The 16,446-nt window shown below is 37.4% G+C and overlaps 1 protein-coding gene across 5 annotated transcripts in view; it reads right to left on the reverse strand.

Annotated features, from left to right (window-relative positions):
• IPO11 (importin 11) overlaps positions 1-16,446 on the reverse strand; it is a 229,948-nt gene that overhangs the window by 68,234 nt on the left and 145,268 nt on the right. For all 5 annotated transcript variants that reach the window (XM_063623275.1, XM_063623274.1, XM_055253888.2 and 2 more), the window contains exons 25-26: positions 10,439-10,534; positions 9,552-9,665 (exon numbers count right to left, since the gene is read on the reverse strand). In XM_063623275.1, coding sequence (XP_063479345.1) covers positions 9,552-9,665; positions 10,439-10,534 — 210 coding nt within the window. The remainder of the gene's footprint in view (positions 1-9,551; positions 9,666-10,438; positions 10,535-16,446) is intronic.

Consider the following 16,446-nt stretch of genomic DNA (forward strand, 5'->3'; position numbering starts at 1 on the left):
TAATCCTGACAGCTAAGCAGACTTATTCAAAACATGTATGTAGCCCATGAGTGATTTTAGTAGTATCATTTAATAAATCACTGCCAATATGGTACAATAAAAAAACACGCATTTTTCAAAACTATCAACTTGCACTTAGATTATAGTTTATTCAACTGGATGATTACTGTTCACTGTTCTCTAATTTGCTAGACTAATTTGCTGCTACCCTCAGAGGAAAGGACAGGTTGCAACCTCAAACTGCAGAGTTTCAAAGGAAAACAAATGAATTATTTCCTAAGACATTTGCATGCTGCACTAAAAATGATGCTAAAACAAATCAACATAATACAGAATGTGATGGCTAATTTTATGTATAAACTCTGCTAGGCTAAGGTGCTCAGTTGTTTGGTCAAACACTAGGCTAGATGTTGCTGTGACAGTATTACGTAGATGTGATTAACATTTACAATGAGTTGACACTAAATAAAGGAGAATGCCCTAGATAGTGTGAGTGGGCTTTATCCAATTCACTGAAAACCCTAAGAGCAAAAACAGTATGCCCAGGAAAGAAGAAATTTTGCCTGAAGACTGTAACAGAAATCCTGCCTGAGTTTCCAGCCTGCTATACAAAATTCAGACTTACCAGCCCCATTAAGTATGTCAATTCTTTAATCTGACTGTGGAGACAAAAATGACTCCATCTTGAATGCTAATCCAATATGATGGCTTCTGATTAGCCCTAGTCCTGGGAAGGCCTCCTGATTTCTGCTTTATTTACTGTCCCTAGTGTAAGGACAAAGCAATCTTGACTTTACTGCACTAATTATAGTCTATGCTGCATATGGCATTCTTGCATGTTCTGGAAGGGTGCCTTTAATTGTCTTGCCAAGAGCACATACACCAACTCCCTATAAAATATAATAAACCTGAGGGTCTGGGAAAAGTAGCAGTGCGAACATCTACCTGTCTTGCTGCCCCTTGAACAGATTAAGAGTTGTTTCTCTCTCTCTCTCTCTCTTTTTTTTTTTTTTTTTGAGACGCAGTTTCAGTCTTGTTGCCCAGGCTGAAGTGCAATGGCTCAATCTCAGTTCACTGCAACCTCTGCCTCCCAGATTCAGCAGTTCTCCTGCCTGAGCCTCCCAAGTAGCTAGCATTACAGGCACGTGCTACCACGTCTGGCTAATTTTGTATTTTTAGTAGAGACAGGGTTTCACCATATTGGCCAGGCTGGTATCAAATTCCGGACCTAAGGTGATCCACCTGCCTCGTCCTCCCAACATGCTGGGATTACAGGCGTGAGCCACCATGCCCAGCCATGAGGAATTACTTCTTATGGATGAGGAAAAAAAACAAAAACAAAAAAAAAACAAAGAGTGGTTTCTTAAAATGTAATCTATTCCTGGTGAAGATGCTGTGAACACTGCTAAAATAACAACAAATGATTTAGAATATTACATAAACTTAATAAAGCAGCAGCAGAATCTGAGAGGACTGACTCCAATTGTGACAGAAATTCTACTGAGGACCAAATAGTCCATCATCATCATTAAAAAAATGAAGTTTCAGTGATTCTGTTATCACTACCAAAACAACCTACTGTTCATTATCCTTTGCCTGCAACTTGCTTCAATCCTCTTTTATTTTTCCTTTTCCTGCTCTCTGAGGACCATTTAGTCTTCAGTAGAATTTCTGTCACAACTGGAGTCAATCCTCTCATTCGTGAAGGGAAGAGTCAATTGATGCAGCAAACTTCATTTGTCTTATTTTAAGAAACTGCCACAGCCACCCACACCTACAGCAACCACTACCCTGATCAGCCAGCAGCCTTCACTATCAAGGCAAGACCATCTACCAGCAAAAACATTATTCACTGAAGGCTGAGATCGCTAGAATTTTCTAGCAATAAATTATTTTTAATTAAGGTACAAACATTATTACTTTAGACATAATACCATTGTGCACTATTAACATACTACAGTATAGTGTAATTATAACTATATGCACTGGAAAGCCAAAAAATGTGTTCTGACTTTTGTTATGAAGATACTCACTTTATTGTGGTAGTCTGGAACCAAACCCACAATATCAAGTATGCCTATACAAGTTTTCTAAGAGGTCGGAAACAAATCTACGATGTAATAATACTCTCATATTAATATTAATTTTCTGCTGTTTTTATTAAATATATTCCTTAAAATATTCTATTAAAACTACATAGTAAATGGTATTGAAAAAATGCCCATAGTATTTTTGTTCATTTTGATAGTTAAAAACTGTGTTTTTTATTTCAAATACAAGTGTCTACTGTCAATTCATGATGGTACTTTTTTCCCTGATTGTTGTAAAAATTCTTTACTTTTGCCAGTGGAACTTTAATAGAAAATAACTGACATTCTGATAAAATATAATTTAGACCCTTCAACTCTTAATGATGTAATTCTTAAGCATCTTTGCACCCAAACTTTATATTACTAGCAATAGTAAGCCACTATATTTTTGTTGAAATAGTAGAAGTTTCTTTATTCCAGGAATAAATACTAATTTTAGTTTGCACTGAATCCTATATTTACAGCAGTTATTGAAGACTTGTAAAATTGTTAAATATACCAGATGATGTTCTAAACTAGTTTATTATTGATAGTTTATTACTGATAAAAATTTCTTCACTGTACTCCTGCAGATTCAAAACATGTGTTTACAATACTTAAAAGGAATGCTCAATTTTTTACAGTAGAATTTATACTACTCATTACAACACTTATTAAAGTCATTTTTTACCCTGTTTGCTAATTTGCAGGATTTATGTCAATATTTTAACAACTGGTATGACCACACTGACACCTATCAGCTGAGTATCAGTTCTGGGCTGCAGAATTTATAATTAATTTAACAAGGATTCAGAACAAACTTTTAAAACCACAGTACATTGACCCTTGGTATAAAGTTCTAGGTGACTTACTATAATTCTAGCTCAACAAATGAAAAAACAAACAAAAAAAATAGAAGGCTGACTGAAAGACTGAAAAGTAAAAGCCTGAGGAGAGAAGGCAGAGAAGAGAGGGCTGAGAGTTCTTTTCAGCCATAGTTGGGGTATGGACAGTGCAGCAAACATACGAACCAGTCAAACCTCATCAGTGTAACGTGACAGATATCAAACCAGCTGTCCAATCCAGAAGACCAAATGTCTAATCCAGAATAAGAACACAGCATTCTGGAAAGGAATGTATTCTAGGTACCAGCACAATGAAGTGTGGATATAAAAACAATATAGAATTGGGAAGAAAAAGAGGGAAAAATAGGCATTGTAAGATCTGGATTAGCCCACTAGCCTATAGATGGAGGAATAACAGTATTTCCCTTACATTTCTATTACTGATTTCCTGTCAAAACAAATGATATGTCAATGGGAAGTGAGAGACCAGGGGTATATTTTAGGTTCCTAAGCAAGAAAGAGCTCATGCCAGGCATGGTGGCCCACGCCTGTAATCCCAGCACTTTGGGAGGCCGAGGCGGGTGGATCACCTGAAGTCCGGAGTTCAAGACCAGCCTGACGAACATGGAGAAACCCTGTCTCTACTAAAAATACAAAATTAGCCAGGCATGGTGGCGTGCACCTATAATCCCAGCTACTTGGGAGGCTGAGGCAGGAGAATCACTTGAACCCGGGAGGTGGAGGTTGCAGTGAGCTGAGATTGTGCCATTGCACTCCAGCCTGGGCAACAAGATTGAAACTGCCTCAAAAAAAAAAAAAAAAAAAAAAAGAGCTCATGACCATCCCAGAGTTGTTATCAAGGATATAGAGACACTGACAATAATGTTTAGATAACACACTGAGGGGCAGCCACAAGCGAGGCTAAGAATTCAAATGGGATCTAGGTGACTGAGGCGAAAACCCAACATATTCAAGGGGACAGAATCCTCATGCATCAAGAGATTTTAGAAAGGGCTGGACATGTGAATACATCTAACAAGAATACTGAGCCCTCATCAAGTAGAAGTTTTGTAAAATAATCACAAGCTACAAAAAAGCCACAAAACAAACAATCAAAACCAATTACAGTAGGAATCTGAGGGTGGAAGAAGTATCCAAGACTAGGAGAGCAAAGAAAAGAAAAATAAAAGAGGATGGAAAGAGGATGAAAGGAAATTGCAGGTAAAGGACAATGAGAAGTAATAAAAAGTAGGTTGTTTTGGAAGTGATACCAAAATCACTGAAACTTCATTTAAAAAAAATTCTCATTTTAATTTTTTTTTGGTTTAAAAAAATATTTAAACATTTTTTTTAGAGACAGAATCCTGTTCTGCTGCCCAGTCTGGAGTGCAGTGATCATAACTAAGTGCAGCCTCAAATTCTGGGGCTCTATTTATTTTTAGTTTTTGTAGAGATGGAGTCTCGCTTTGTTACCCAGCCTGGTCTTAAGTTCCTGGCTTCAAACAATCCTCTCACCTAGACTTCTCAAAGCACTGTGATTACAAAGCATGAGCCACCACACCCGGCCACTGAAACCTTAAAATGTGTTTGCTTTCAAAGTTACCAAGCAGTAACCGGAGTAGTCCTCATATGATGCTTTAATTATATGATAAGCAAAGCTAAGCCATTTTATTTTTATTTATTTACTTATTTTTGAGACAGAGTCTTGCTCTGTCGCCCAGCCTGGAGAGCAGTGGTGTGACCTCAGCTTACTGCAACTTCTGCCTCCCGAGTTCAAGCGATTCTCCTGTCTCAGCCCCCCGAGTAGCTGGGATTACAGGTGCCTGCCAACATGCCTGTCAAAAGCTAAGCCATTTTAATTACTCAATAAGATGTACTTTTTTTTTGCATGATGATGTAATATTTTAAAGCTAATAGCAGCCCAAAGAAAAATATCAATGTTAAATTACATTTAACTGATTTAATATCTCACTGGATTGCATTTGGATTTAATCATATCAAATGTTGATATGGACCCAAATGACATTTTCTTTTTCTTAATTAAAAACTACATTAGAAAAAAAATGAAGGTGGCTGGGCACAGTGGCTTATGCCAGTAATTCCAGTGCTTTGTGAGGCAGGGGCAGGAGTATCTCTTGAGACCAGGAGTTCAAGTCTAGCCTAGGCAACATGCAAGGCCGTATGTCTACAAAAAAATTTTAAAAATTAGCCAGGTGTAGGGCCGGGAGCAGTAGCTCATGCCTGTAATCCCAACACATTGGGGGAGCCCGAGGCAGGCGGATCACGAGGTCAGGAGATGAAGACCATCCTGGCTAACATGGTGAAACCCCATCTCTACTAAAAATACAAAAAATTAGCCGAGCGTGGTGGCAGGCGCCTATAGTCGCAGCTACTTGGGAGGCTGAGGCAGGAGAATGACGTGAACCCGAGAGGCGGGGCTTGTAGCGAGCCGAGACTGCACCACTGCACTCCAGCCTGGGCGACAGAGCGAGACTCTGTCTCAAATAAATAAATAAATAAATAGCCAGGTGTGGTGGCACGCATCTGTAGTCACAGCTACTTGGGAGGCTAAGGTGAAAGGATTACCTGATTAAGAGTTTGAGGTTGCAGTGAGCTATGATTGTGCCACTGCATTCTAGCCTGGATGATGGAGTGAGACTCTGTCTCTAAAAATTTTTAAATAAAACAGTAAATTTTTAAAATTTAAAAACATAAAAAAGTAAAAAAAAAAGAAAGGAAGACATGCCATGTTGGTGAACTGGTGAAATTAGTACTAATAAAATGGCCATACTACCCAAAGCAATCTACAGATTCTATCAAAATACCAATTATATCTTTCAAAGAGATAGAAAAAAAAATTTGTGTGGGACCATAAAAAATCCCAAATAGCCAAAGCAATGCTGAGCAAAAAGAACAAAGCTAGAGGCATCACACCACCAGATTTCAAAATATATTACATAAGCTGGGTGCAGTGGCTCATGCCTGTAACCCCAGTACTTTGGGAGTCCAGGGTGGGTGGATCACTTGAGGTCAGGGGTTCGAGACCAGCCTGGCCAAAATGGTGAAACCTCATCTCTACTAAATTACAAAAATTAGCCAGACATGGTGGCATGTGTCTGTAAGCCCAGCTACTGGGGAGGCTGAGTCAGGAACTGCTTGAGCCTGGGAAGCGGAGGTTGCAGTGAGCCAAGATTCTGCCACTGCACTCCAGCCTGGGCCACAGAGCTAGAATCTGTCTCCCCACCGTCCCCCGCCAAAAAAAAAAAAGTGTGTCTGTATAACAAATACAGTATATATACTATAAATACAGTAACCAAAATAGCATGGTACCAGCATAAAAACACACACAGACCAATAGAACAGAGAACCCAGAAATAAATCCATACATTTATAGCCAACTGATTTAAGAAAAAGATAGCATGAATATTCATGGGGAAAGAAGTTACTTCAACCATGGTGCCAGAAAAACTGGATATCCGCATGCAGAAGAATGAAACTAGATCCCTATCTCTTGTGATATATATAAATCAACTCTAGATGAACTAAAGACTTAAAATGTGAGACCCACAACTATAAGATTACTAGAAGAAAACATAAGGAAAACACTTCAGGACACTGGTCAGGGAAAAGATTTTATGAATAAAACCTCAAAAACATAGGCAACAAAAGAAAAAATAGACAAATGGGATTCTATCAAACTAAAAAGCTTCTATACGACAAAAGCAACAAACAACAGAGTAAAAGAACATCCCACAGGATGGGAGAAAATAGTTGCAAATTATATATCCAACAAAGGATTACTATCCGAAATACACAAGAAACTCAAACAACAGCTAAGTAAAAATAATAATCCATTTTAAAAGTAGAACAATTATCTGAATAAACAGCTCTCAAACGAAGACATACAAATGGCCAACAGGTACATGAAAAAATGGTCAACATCAGCCAGGCGCAGTGACTCACACTTGTAATCCCAGCACTTTGGGAGGCCGAGGCGGGCAGATCACCTGAGGTCAGGAGTTCAAGATGAGTCTGGCCAACACGGTAAAACCCCACAGCCAGCCGGGGTGGTGGGTGCCTGTAATCCCACCTACTTGGGAGGCTGAGGTGAGAGAATCGCTTGAACCCGGGAGGCAGAGGTTGCAGTGAGCCGAGATGGTGCCACTGCACTCCAGCCTGGGTGACAGAGTGAGACTCTGTCTCAAAAACAAAACAAAAAAAAGGTCAACATCACTAGTCATCAGGGAAATGCAAATCACAACTACAATGAGATATCATCTCACTCCAGTTAGAATGGCTATTATCAAAAAGGCAAAAAATAACAAATGCTGGAAAGGATGTAGAGCAAAGGGAACTCAGGCACTACTGGTGAGAATGTAAACTAGTGTAGCCATTATGGAGAACAATATGAGTTTCCTCAAAAAACTACAAATTGAACTATCGTTATGATCCAGCAATCTCACTACTGGATATATACATCTCCATAAGAAAGGAAATCATTGTATTGAAAAGATACCTGCTCCCTCATGTTTATTACAGCACTGTCCAGAATAGCCAAGATATGGAATTAACCTAGGCACCCATCTACAGATGAATGGATCCAGAAAATATCACACACACACACACACACACACACACACACACACACACACGAATACTATTCAACCTCAAAAAAGAATGAATTCCTGTCATTCGGGGCAACATGAGTGAGGCTAGAGAGCGTTACGTTAAGTGAAATAAGCCAGGAACAGAAAGAGAAATATTACATGTTCTCACTTACATGTAGAAGCTAAAAAAAATGACCTCAAAGAAGCAGAAAGTAGAATAGTGGTTACTAGAGACTGGGAAAGGTAAGGGGAAAGTGGGGAGAGAGAGAGATATTGGTTAAAAGATTAAAAAATCACAGGTAGATAGGAGGAATAAGTTCTAGTGTTCTATATAGCACTGTAGGATGACTACAGTTAACAGTAACATATAGTTTCAAATAGTTAGAAGGAGGCTGTTGTATGTTCCCAATACAGAGAAATAGTAAGTGTTTGGGGTGATAGATATGTCAATTACCCTGATTTGATCACTATACGCTGTATGTATAGAAATAGCACTATGTACTCCATAAATGTCTACAACTATTATGTGTCAATTAAAAAAATTTTTAAGAGATTAATCCATAACTTTGGTGATTAAATATTTACTCATTGTGATCTCAGATTGAATCTTCATGAACTAATGCAAGGGCAGAAGGACATATATTTCAAGAAATGTTGGAAACATGACCAGGCCCCTCATGGAAACAAGAAAGTAAATACATAGTAATGGCATCCTGATGTTTCCTCTGGGTAATTTTAATTTCCTCTCTTATGTTCTTAAATATTTTTAGTTATCCTGTAATTTCAGCACTTTGGGAGGCCAAGATGGGAAGATCACTTGAGCTCAGAAATTTGAGAACAGCTTGGACAATATAGCAAGACCTCATCTCTACTAAAAAAAAAAAAAAAAAAAAAAACTAAAAAATATATATTACCCCATTTCAATTAAAATTAATAAGCTAATAAAAATATACCCTATTTATTTATCAAAACAAGGGTTGCGATCTCTAAATAGATTAGTCTAATTCTAGAAAAGCTACATATATTTTAAAATTTGTACTTCTTTATTCTGGATTTCCTTGTATTAGAAATAGTTATATTTGTTTTCAGCCATAAAGCAAAAGATTTTAAAAATTGTCTCCATTGTAGATATATTCGTCAAGTATACCCTATCTTCAACATCTTATAAATCTTAAACAGATTAATGATTAATGACTTACAGCATAATCTTATTTGAATATCTCATATATAGTCCTTTTTTTTTTTTTTGAGACAGTTTCTCTCTGTCGCCCAGGCTAGAGTGCAGTGGCACGATCTCCACTCACTGCAAGCTCCGCCTTCTGGGTTCACGCCATTCTCCTGCCTCGGCCTCCCGAGTAGCTGGGACTACAGGCGCCCGCGACCGCGCCTGGCTAATTTTTTGTATTTTTAGTAGAGATGGGGTTTCACTGTGTTAGCCAGGATGGTCTCAATCTCCTGACCTCGTGATCCACCCACCTCAGCCTCCCAAAGTGCTGGGATTATAGGCATGAGCCACCGCACCCAGCCATATATAGTCTTAAATCACCTCACTGAAAAACCCATTCCAAACTTACTCTGGTAATAGATATCAACTACAATTTTTAAAAATAAACCTTTGCTAAAAAGGTCATTTTCCACAATAAGCAGAACAGAAATACTCTCAATCTGTGGCATTAAAAATAAGTTAACTAAAGAAGTAATACAAATACATCACTCCATGCAAAATACCTGTTTCCAGATTCTGTGTCGGTGAAGAAAAACAGCAGTTATAAACAAATCAACATTATATTCTATGGCTAAGCAGAATAAAATCACCTATTTTGAGCGAGGACAAAAATGTGTAAGTTTCAACTGCCACTTACAGATTCCTTTTTCTACCCCAAATTATTGATATAGCATAAATAAAGATTTAAAATGTAAAGTTCTAAATACTATAAAGCGACTTTTACAAAGACTCATTATTTCATCAAACTATTTCTAATATATATTTAGATAAAGACTTCCTTAAATTTAAGTATATTGATTCTTACCTCCTGATTAAATTTATGGGCCATCTCATTAAGTAGTGAAGAAAAAAAACTAGTGTTTTGTAGTAGAACTCGACCCATAACTCCAAGATACGTGGACATCACTACAGGATACCTCTATACAATGAAATACAACACATGTAAAACTGTGTTATGGTACAAGTAAAAACAATCACTGACATAGTAACAAGCAATAGGGATATAAAATAACATTCTCCTCTATATTACTTCTCTTTAGAATGAACTGTCAATACTGCCTGAGTTCTAACTTACTAAATACATATACGAATTATATGCACCATCTATATATATATATATATATATACACACAATAAAGAGAAAAATACTATTTATCAATTTCATATATTACTTTATTACTTTTTTTTTTTTTTTTTTTTTGAGATGGAGTTACTCTGTCACCCAGGCTGGAGTGCAGCGGCGCGATCTCGGCTCACTGCAATCTCCGCCTCCTGGTACTATATTATTTTAAATACTCATAACATCTACAGGTCCATGGATCTATTTAAGAGAGTTGTTCTTAGAAAATAACCAGTGGTTTAACATATTCAGTCTATAACAACATTAACACTATTTTGTCCCCCTCATATTCTTAGTAGTCAAGCATTGGAATTAAGCCACTCACATTCCTGTGCTTCAAATGATTTTTGTGTGAACATACATGCATATGTTTAAAAGACACATGTCAAAGAAAATCTATGCTTCCCTGTGTGGAACAGGAAAAGGCAAAGGTGTCTAACTGCCCTGAAAATTTAACATAATTTAATATGATCCAAATGACAAGAAAAGCTTTCCTTCTGTATCTAACAGAGTAATTAAAACTAGAATCCTATAGTATAACACTACCTGTGGAACTTAAAGAAAAATCTTACCTCCCCTTCTATAATACCCTTGAAAATGTAGGGTAAAATCGGTTGAAACATTTGCGGACCTAATATTGGGTTCACTTTAAGGGCATTTTCCACAACCTAAAAACCAGAAAGAAAGATTGGTGATAATACTGCAAGTCATTGCTTTATGAAAAACACATGTAAGGAAACAATGTACTAAAATAAATATCACAGACCAAATTTAAGAATGCATACACACATGCAGGGTATGCAGTATTCTGACACTAGACACACTTTTACAAGATAATCCATTTTAAAATTACAGTTTGATATGAAGTATATAATATTTACACACAGCTATATATCTTGCATACAACTGTATTTAATCACATTGTAGTAACACAGGTATCATATGCAGTTAATGTAATTCTTACCCTTGCAATTTAAACAAATAACCCTTAAAAATGATGCACTAATAGAGGCAGCAAAAAGCATTTTTAAAACATTGCCTTTTTGATAGCTAAGCAAGAAGTTAGTAACACCTATACTTACTGCCCAGAAATAAATCTACATTTAAGTTAATCAATAAATTGGAGGAAAAAGGGCATGTGGCATATATACTGCATATTTATTAAATTAGAAATCATATTTCATTCATAATTATACTGATCAGTCATGAGTACTGATTGTTACATGTGAAAACTTCACATAAAAATTATTTTGATATGAGTGAGATGTTTCTTCTATAACAAAAATGGGTTAGCATGAAATTCAAAGCAGGGTGTTTTTTTGTTTATTTTTGTTTTAATTTTTAGGAACAGAAGAATGCAGTGGTCAGGAAACAGCAAAAAGGACCAAGAAGGACATTTACCCCACACTTCCAGCCTAAGTGCTTGAGAGGTGGGTAAGGAAACAGATACCATCTGAGAGGGTTATGGGCAAGGAACAGCCTCAGGGTAGAGCCAAGTTTCCCTTACGACTTCCATTAATGCTTCTCAAGATTGACTACTGACATTTTGTATGAAGAGAACCGTTTACAGTCATCCCATGCATTGAGGGAGATTTATCATCTTCCAGTGTCTGCTTACTGTGTGCCAATAGTGTACTCCAAAAATTATGACCATCAAGAAGACTTCCAAGCATTTCTAAACAGTCCCAAGGTAAGCAAACAGCATCCATGGTTAATAACAATATTTGTTGCTGCTCTAATTTTGAGCAAGAAGTGAAGGTAAGGTCCAAATAAAAGATAAAAAATATAAACACTTTACTGTGGGGCAAGCACTATGTATGCTACTACTAAGAGATACAGGTATACAAGATACCAATTCCTCATGAGGAGATAAAATTTGAAACAATAAAATTTTATCTCAAGTTTACTTTTAAAAAAAAAAAACTAGATCTGGGAAAAAAGATAAACATGGAAAATATACAGATAAGCGAGTAGACTGAGAGAGTCATAGAGGCAGATATCAGCAGACAGTATTTATCTGTGAGTTGAAAGTAAGGCCACCTGCCCATTATTAAATACATGTATAATTTCACTCCCATCTAAAACCCTACTAAAATTACAGAAAAAAAACTTTAACATGGGCAGGATAATTTTAAAAAGACAAGAGGAATGAGAAACAAACACTGAAAGCAAGAAAGAAATTCAGAGGAAACTGACTCATTAAGTCAGAGAAAGCTGAATTCCAAGGTGTCAAAGGAGAAAGCTGAGAGAAGCAACCAGATTTACTTCATATAACTTCTCCCCCTTTCTCCACTCCAAAAATCACAGAAAGTAGCAGAACCTTACACTTTTGGGAAGGAGAAAGGGGAAGCTAAAAATATACTTTTGGGAGGGAGAAAGGGGAAGCTAAACACAAGAAGAAAGAAAATAAGACTGGTTGAAAGTCTGTCTAAGAAACAGAGTGCTAGATATTTTCGACTCTAGTATCTGGACAACTGACGCCCAATACAGGAGAAAAAAGAGAGTGTCTTTTCTATAAAGACTCTAAAAGAGATTGCTTCCAGACTAAAAAAGCCCATCAGTGCCCAATGGAATGCATTTAAATAAACTTACATTACGGCACCTTATTCTAAAATTTCAGAACAATAGGAACAAGCAGCAGCAGCTACAAACTTGGAAAAAAAGGAGCCCCAAGGTGGGAGTCAGCATGGCTCTGAAGAGACTTCCTCAAGAAAATTAAAGTAACAGAATCCTTGATGTGTCTCTGAACATACTGGACATCTGTCAGACAGTTTAGTGAACATAAAAAAATTATACCAAAAAAAAGATAAGTATTACTTCCAGGGAATACAAAAGACTGTACAGAAAAGGAGAAGTAATCACAGCTGACTACATGTCTCAGCTTTGAACAGGAAATATAGGAATCATGATGTAAACACTGAATTTTGATTACTTGGGGGATGAAGGCACAGAGGAAGTGCGAAGGCAGTATCAATACATACTGCCTACAACAACCCATGAAGAAATAACAAAGGGGTGTTATTTACAGATCTGAACACAGATACAAAAGAATCAATTGGCTACAAGCACTAAAAATGGTTGTCTCTGAGCAAGGAAAAATGGCAGAAAGACAGGTGACTATAGTTTTTTTCTTTAAGAAACCTTATGTATCTATCTAGTTGACTCTAAACTATGTCATATAAAATTCTGGTTAAAATTTTAAAAACAAAAGGGTTTGAAGAGAATTTATAGTAATAATACATAGCTGTGGCTGGCCCCAATCCATAGGAATCTTTATAGTTTTATTTGGCGGCAGGGAGGAGGGGGTTATGGCAAGGGAGTATTTAGAATTAATGTAAGGATTAAATAATCCCCACATAAAGCAGTATCTGATTGAGTAAATAAATAACACAGTCGTATACACAAATATTTCGGGGATAAAATAGAGTTTTTGTGGTCTAAAAGGTCAGGAACCATAGCCAGAGAAGATGAGATTTTCTGAAAGAAAAATACCATTATCAGACTGGGGTGCAGTGGGTATGGGACAGAATCAAGAGAAAACTCAGAACTAGAACTGGCAACATATAGAAAAGCTGAACAGTGGACCGATGACATTCCACTCTGACATGCTGAATTTGAGGTGTCTGTGGGAAATCCATATGAAATGGTCCTATATTATTTCTCTTACACTGAAAAATGCCAGGTCGTATAACCTTATTTCTTTCTCCTATTCATATACATATATGAGTTTCAAAATAACAATACCAATATTACTGATGACAATAATACTGAATGTAATTACAAACTTATTTTTGTTGTAAAGTTACATCCCACCAGGGATATACATGTGAAATACTATCTATTAAAATGACTTGAAATATTCTTCTCAAATAGCTGTGCCACCAACATCACAACAGTTAGATTCAAATGTTTCAGTCTCTTTTGTATCTTTAGGAATTGTTTTTATTTTTCCCCCTAAATCATGCTTTACCTCTACATGGTTCCAAACTCTAAAATATAAAACAGATATACATCCTGACAGATCTAGTTTCACACTCTCCCCCTCTTTTTGCTACATAGCTACTTTAATTACCCGGTTTATTCTTCCACTGCCTTCTTCCACTTTTTAAACAGAAGAAAACTAGAGACACTGCTCCTTCCTTATATTCTCAAACTCATATAGAGATTTGCTTCATTTCTTTTTAATGGAATGCACAGTACTCCACCGTATAACTGAACAAGGTGTAGTACTTCAATCATCCAATTATCTATTACTAATTGTTTTTTGACAAAATTTTGTTATTACAAAAAGAACTTCTGCACTTTAGTTTAAACCCATTCCCTTTCGAAATACACCTGCAACAGATTGTGTGTGTGTGTGTGTGTGTGTGTGTGTGTGTGTGTGTGTGTTTTATACTTCAAGTTCTAGGGTACAAGTGCACAACGTGCAGGTTTGTTACATATGTATACATGTACCATGTTGGTGTGCTGTACCCATTAACTCATCATTTACATTAGGTATATCTCCTAATGCTATCCCTCCCCACTAACCCAACCCTACGACAGGCCCCGGTGTGTGATGTTCCCCTTCTTGTGTCCAAGTATTCTCATTGTTCAATTCCCACCTATGAGTGAGAACATGTGGTGTCTGGTTTTTTGTCCTTGTGATAGTTGGCTCAGAATGATGGTTTCCAGCTTCATCCATGTCCCTACAAAGGACATGAACTCATCATTTTTTATGGCTGCATAGTATTCCATGGTGTACACATGCCACATTTTCTTAATCCAGTCTATCATAGATGGACATTTGCATTGGTTCCAAGTCTCTGCTATTGACAATAGTGCCGCAATAAACATACGTGTGCATGTATCTTTATAGCAGCATGATTTATAATCCTTTGGGTATATACCCAGTAATGGGATGGCTGGGACAAATGGTATTTCTAGTTCTAGATCCTTAAGGAATCGCCACACTGTCTTCCACAATGGTTGAACCAGTTTACAGTCCCACCAACAGTGTAAAAGTGTTCCAATTTCTCCACATCGTCTCCAGCACCTGTTGTTTCCTGACTTTTTAATGATCACCATTCTAACTGGTGTGAGATGGTATCTCATTGTGGTTTTGATTTGCATTTCTCTGACGGCCAGTGATGATGAGCATTTCTTCATGTGTCTGTTGGCTGCACAAATGTCTTCTTTTGAGAAGTGTCTGTTCATATCCTTCACCCACTTTTTGATGGAGTTGTTTTTTTCTTGTAAATTTGTTTGAGTTCACTGTAGATTCTGGATATTAGCCCTTTGTCAGATGAGTAGGTTGTGAAAATTTTCTCCCATTCTGTAGGTTGTCTGTTCACTCTGATGGTAGTTTCTTTTGCTGTGCAGAAGCTCTTGAGTTTAATTAGATTCCATCTGCCAATTTTGGCTTTTGTTGCCATTGATTTTGGTGTTTTGGACATGAAGTCCTTGCCCACGCCTATGTGCTGAATGGTATTGCCTAGGTTTTCTTGTAGGATTTTAATGGTTTTAGGTCTAACATGTAAGTCTTTAATCCATCTTGAATTAATTTTTGTATAAGGTGTAAGGAAGGGATCCAGTTTCAGCTTTCTACATATGGCTAGCCAGTTTTCCCAGCACCATTTATTAAATAGGGAATCCTTTCCCCATTTCTTGTTTTTGTCAGGTTTGTCAAAGATCACATAGTTGTAGATATGCGGCATTATTTCTGAGGGCTCTGTTCTGTTCCATTGATCTATATCTCTGTTGTGGTACCAGTACCATGCTGTTTTGGTTACTGTAGCCTTGTAGTATACTTTAAAGTCAGGTAGTGTGATGCCTCCAGCTTTGTGCTTTTGTTTTTTTGTTTGTTTGTTTTTGTTGTTTTTTTTTTTGAGACGGAGTCTCGCTTTGTCGCCCAGGCTGGAGTGCAGTGGCGCAATCTCGGCTCACTGCAAGCTCCGCCTCCCGGGTTCACGCCATTCTCCTGCCTCAGCCTCTCTGAGTGGCTGGGACTATAGGCACCCGCCACCACGCCTGGCTAATTTTTTGTATTTTTAGTAGAGACGGGGTTTCACCATGGTCTCGATCTCCTGACCTCGTGATCTGCCCACCTCAGCCTCCCAAAGTGCTGGGATTACAAGCGTGAGCCACCGCACCTGGCCAGAGCTTTGTGCTTTTGGCTTACGATTGTCTTGGCAGTGCAGGCTCTTTTTTGGTTCCATATGAACTTTAAAGTAGTTTTTTCCAATTCTGTGAAGAAAGTCATTGGTAGCTTGATGGGGATGGCATTGAATCTATAAATTACCTTGGGCAGTATGGCCATTTTCACAATATTGATTCTTCCTATCCATGAGCATGGAATGTTCTTCCATTGGTTTGTATCCTCTTTTATTTCATTGAGCAGTGGTTTGTAGTTCTCCTTGAAGAGGTCCTTCACGTCCCTTGTAAGTTGGATTCCTAAGTATTGTATTCTCTTTGAAGCAATTGTGAATGGGAGTTCACTCATGATTTGGCTCTCTGTTTGTCTGTTATTGGTGTATAAAAACGCTTGTGACTTTTGCAAATTGATTTTGTATCCTGAGACTTTGCTGAAGTTGCTTATCAG

The sequence above is a fragment of the Symphalangus syndactylus genome, chromosome 18 (assembly GCF_028878055.3).
Source record: "Symphalangus syndactylus isolate Jambi chromosome 18, NHGRI_mSymSyn1-v2.1_pri, whole genome shotgun sequence".
Classification (NCBI taxonomy): Eukaryota; Metazoa; Chordata; class Mammalia; order Primates; family Hylobatidae; genus Symphalangus; species Symphalangus syndactylus.